The following is a 3,759-nucleotide window of genomic DNA, read 5'->3' on the forward strand; positions in this document are numbered from 1 at the left end:
CCTCCCCCAGCCCAGGAAAGTGAAACAAGGAGAAGTAGTACATAGCCTCCAAGATGTCAGGGCTGGGAGGCCTGGCGCCACCGGCTTGCTCTGTACAGAGGTGAGAAAGGAGGCCCAGCGAAGGAAAGGAACTTGCCCTAGGTCACACAGCGAGAACCCAGGACCTCTGATGCCTGGCCCAGGATTTTCCCTGATAGAGCCTGAGAAAATGACTCCAAAAAGGGAGACGGGGTTATTAACATTGACTCACTCCCTTGAAGTAAGGTCTGCACCTAGAGGGCTCTCGGAGAGTGGAGAGTTGAAAGACGAAGTGGGGAGCTGGTCTAGTGGCCTGGGCACCCAGAGAGAAGAAGTGAAAGGCTGGAGGGGAGAATCGGAAAAGCAGCAGAGCAGTTCGTGGGGGAGAATGAAGGGCCGGGTCTAGGCGCTGGGGAACAGGGCAAAGAGGTGTGGATAAGAGCCTGGCGTGACCTTGGCTAAGTCGCGTCCTTCTCCTGGCCCAGTCTTCCGTCTGCTGGCCTCGGTGCGACTGGGACCCCGGAGCGCTCAGGCACGCAGGTCCCCCCGGGGCGAGCGAGGGTGCCTCACCTTCTTGAAGTCGGCGGTGAAGGAGATGAGGGTGCCGTCGGGCTTGCGCAGCTCCAGGCTGATGCTGTCGGCGTCGCTGTCCGCCTGCAGGCTCTCCTCGGTCACCTGGCCGTCGGGCAGCCGCACGCGGACCCGCAGCTCAGACGGCGCGCCAGCCCCGGTCCCCGCGCCCTCGCCGCGCGGCGCCCCCAGCAGCTGCATAAGCAGCGGCAGCAGCAGGAGCAGCAGCGCAGGGGACGCCGGGGGGACCCCGCCGCGGCCGGGTGGGCGCATCCCCGGGGACCGCCGCCGCCCTCGCGGTCCCGGCGCGCCGCGGGCGGGCGGGGAACGGCTCCGCCAAACTTCGCCCTAACTTGGAGGCTAGTTCGCGGCGCCGGGGCGCGGCTCCCCTAGGGGCTCAGCCGCCGGGCGCCCACGACGCGGCGCCGACGCACGTGGGCTGCGCTCCGTCGCGCGTCCCCCGGCGGCTCCGAGGCGGACACCGCGCTCCCAGGGCCCGTCTGCCCCCTCGGCCCAGTGCCTTGGCTCCCACGGCCCCGGACTCTGGCGCTCCGAGACTCTGTTTTGCACTTTTCATTCAATCCCACCCCCCGTCACTTCCTTCAGAAAACAGAAACCACCAGGACCTGCCTTAAAGAGACCGCGCACCTCTCGGCCCTTAAAGGGCCCGCGGAGGCTCCCCGCGCTCGGCGGCGGCCGCCGCGGACGGGGGCGGCGCGGGCCGAGGGGACCGGTGCAAGGCGGCCTTGTGGGAACAGGGCTTTCTCAATCGCCCTCCCTCCCCGCCGCGCCCGGCAGCGACCGGGCTGGCCCAGGAGTTGACTCTCCCAGCAGGGGCGGGACGGGTGACTCTTCCCCCGCCTCCCTTTTTTTGGCTTGTTCTTGTGCCACGTGGATGAGAGAATCGGGCTTGGTGTTTTAGGGGTTTTGTTTGGTCTTTCAGTTTCTCTGACGCAGCGAATTTCTACAAAGCTTCTGCAAAATCAGACCTCGCCTCGCATTCAGCCTTTTGACTGCCCTGGGTCGGGAGAGAGGGGCTGGGGTTCTGCTGGCGTTGACATCCGTCAGGTGTGAAATCTTGATCAGTCGGGGCACCTCTCTGACGTGGTGGCCCTGAAAGCGCCCGCATTCTGTGAACCCCTGTGCAGTTTCTTTTCTGTCTCGTTGCCCTCACTTCCCCCATTCACGACCTTTCCCCAGTCCTGCCCACCTCCCCAGACCCCCATTCTCTCTCCCAGTAATAGGCCAAGCAGATTCAGGGAAATGTTACATTCCAGGCCACTCTGGAGAATGTCTGGGGATTCAAGATGCTCTTGACCATCAGAGGCTGTCCCACAAGCCCCAAGAAAGTAAGACTGCCCTGCCATGCGCCCCAACAATGAACTGGGCGAAGGCAGGAGGGATCTGGATTCCTGCTTTCTCTGGTTAACCGTGTGCTTTAGACACATTTAAAAAATTCTTCGGGCCTAGGTGTCCCCCTGGGTATAGTGGGAGTTGCTGAGACATACAAAGTCCTGCCAATCCTGGAAGAGACAACCCCAGGGGGATGCTCTGAACCTGGGGTTCCTTGATGTCCATTTCACTTCTGTTTATTCTAGGGCCCCCTATTCTTTCCAAGATCTTGATCACAGATGGTGAATACCCTCGTCTGCTCTGCAGCCTCCTTCCCTCCTAGGTTTTCCCCAGCACAGCGTTCTTATTAGTACCGAAGATGACAACAGGTACTCCGGCACCCAGGGACCTTAAAGACACCAGCAGACCAGATGCCCCTGAACTGCAGGGTGGGGCCCAGAACCCACCTCCTTACTGCTAACCCAGGGCTCTTCTTACTACACTTTGCTGCCTAAATTTAAGACTGAAAGTGATTCAAGAGGTTATCTAACTTGATGTTTTTCAAATTTGCCTTATCAAAAGAATCACCTAGGTGCTTGTTAAAAACACAGATAGCTGGATTCCTAAATCTAGTCGATCAGACTCCTTAGGAAAAAGAACTGAAAATTTGCATTTTAAACAAACACCCAGTGATGCTTGATATCAGGGATGGATAGCTGGTACTTGACAGAGGGTTAAGCTTAGAGGATCTAAAACAAACAGCATCTTTCCTGGGGAAACATCCTGGTCCCAAAGGAGTTTATCTCTCCATTATGGAGATAAGGCAGGCAGGCAGAGAACAGTGGATTAGCATAAAGACTGCTCCCCTAGGGCTTCCCACACTGAGCTGGCAGGGCTGGAGAGGTGCCCAGGGTCTCAAAACTGGCCTCCTGCCTGACAGGACACTCATCCCAATCCAGCCTTAGAGGTGGGCCTTCTCACGTGAGTCATTAGGGCCTCACCCACATTTCCTAACTTCCTCTGTTTCAGATCCTGTCCCCCATCCATCATCAACGCTGCCTCCAGCCATATTCCTAGGCTCCTTCCTCTTCGCCCCAATGAGATCCCAGAAGAAGTAAACAAAGAAGCCCTGTGTTTGGTTTCTTTTCTAGGTGTAGGCTGTCTTTGTCTCTATTCAAATTCTGGGTTTGGAAACAAGGGTAGAAGACCTCATTTCTTCCTACCACCTCTTACCCATAATCAATGTCCTTGTTGAGTTCAACCACAGATCAAACTAGATTTTTCTTTTAGGATAGAGAATTTGTAGCCTCACTCCACTATGTAAGCCCCCCCTCTGTCCCTCTCCTTCCTTTTAATTTTACCTGACCAACTCTTCAAGATCCAGGACAAAACTTGAGTTTCCCAGGAAGACTTTCTCAGCTACTGACCTACAGCTCTGCACTATTCTCTCCTGGCTCTGAACTCCAACAATAACAATTATCATAGCAGCTACCATTCACTGTGTTCTTATTATGTCCACGTTCTGTGGCAAGCACTTAACATGTATCATCTTATTTAATTTTCGTGGCAACCCTCCAAAATATGTTCTATTCTTAGCCGCCTTTTACTGACTAGGAAACCGAGGCTTCCAGAAGTCACACAAGTAGGGGAGCCAGCAGGGATTCAAACACGAGGCCGCCTGACCACAACCCCCTTGCTTTTAACCACAATAACATCTGCCTGCCCGGGGCCCTTGCTTTCTTCCACCCCGTTCGGACATGCATCCTGTGCTGTCTTCTTCTGTAATCTAATGGTTCCAAGTGTGGCAATCTTGTACCTCAGTGAGGCTGTCAGTTCAAA

The 3,759-nt window shown here is 56.1% G+C and overlaps 1 protein-coding gene across 1 annotated transcript in view; it reads right to left on the reverse strand.

Annotated features, from left to right (window-relative positions):
• Positions 1–1,367, reverse strand: part of OAF (out at first homolog) — a 17,914-nt gene extending 16,547 nt beyond the window's left edge. The window contains exon 1 of the mRNA XM_082844496.1: positions 589–1,367. Coding sequence (XP_082700622.1) covers positions 589–861 — 273 coding nt within the window. The 5' untranslated portion in view covers positions 862–1,367. The remainder of the gene's footprint in view (positions 1–588) is intronic.
• Between the last annotated feature and the right edge of the window lie 2,392 nt (positions 1,368–3,759).

This window comes from Leucopleurus acutus (assembly GCF_964270905.1).
Source record: "Leucopleurus acutus genome assembly, chromosome: 8".
Lineage (NCBI taxonomy): Eukaryota > Metazoa > Chordata > Mammalia > Artiodactyla > Delphinidae > Leucopleurus > Leucopleurus acutus.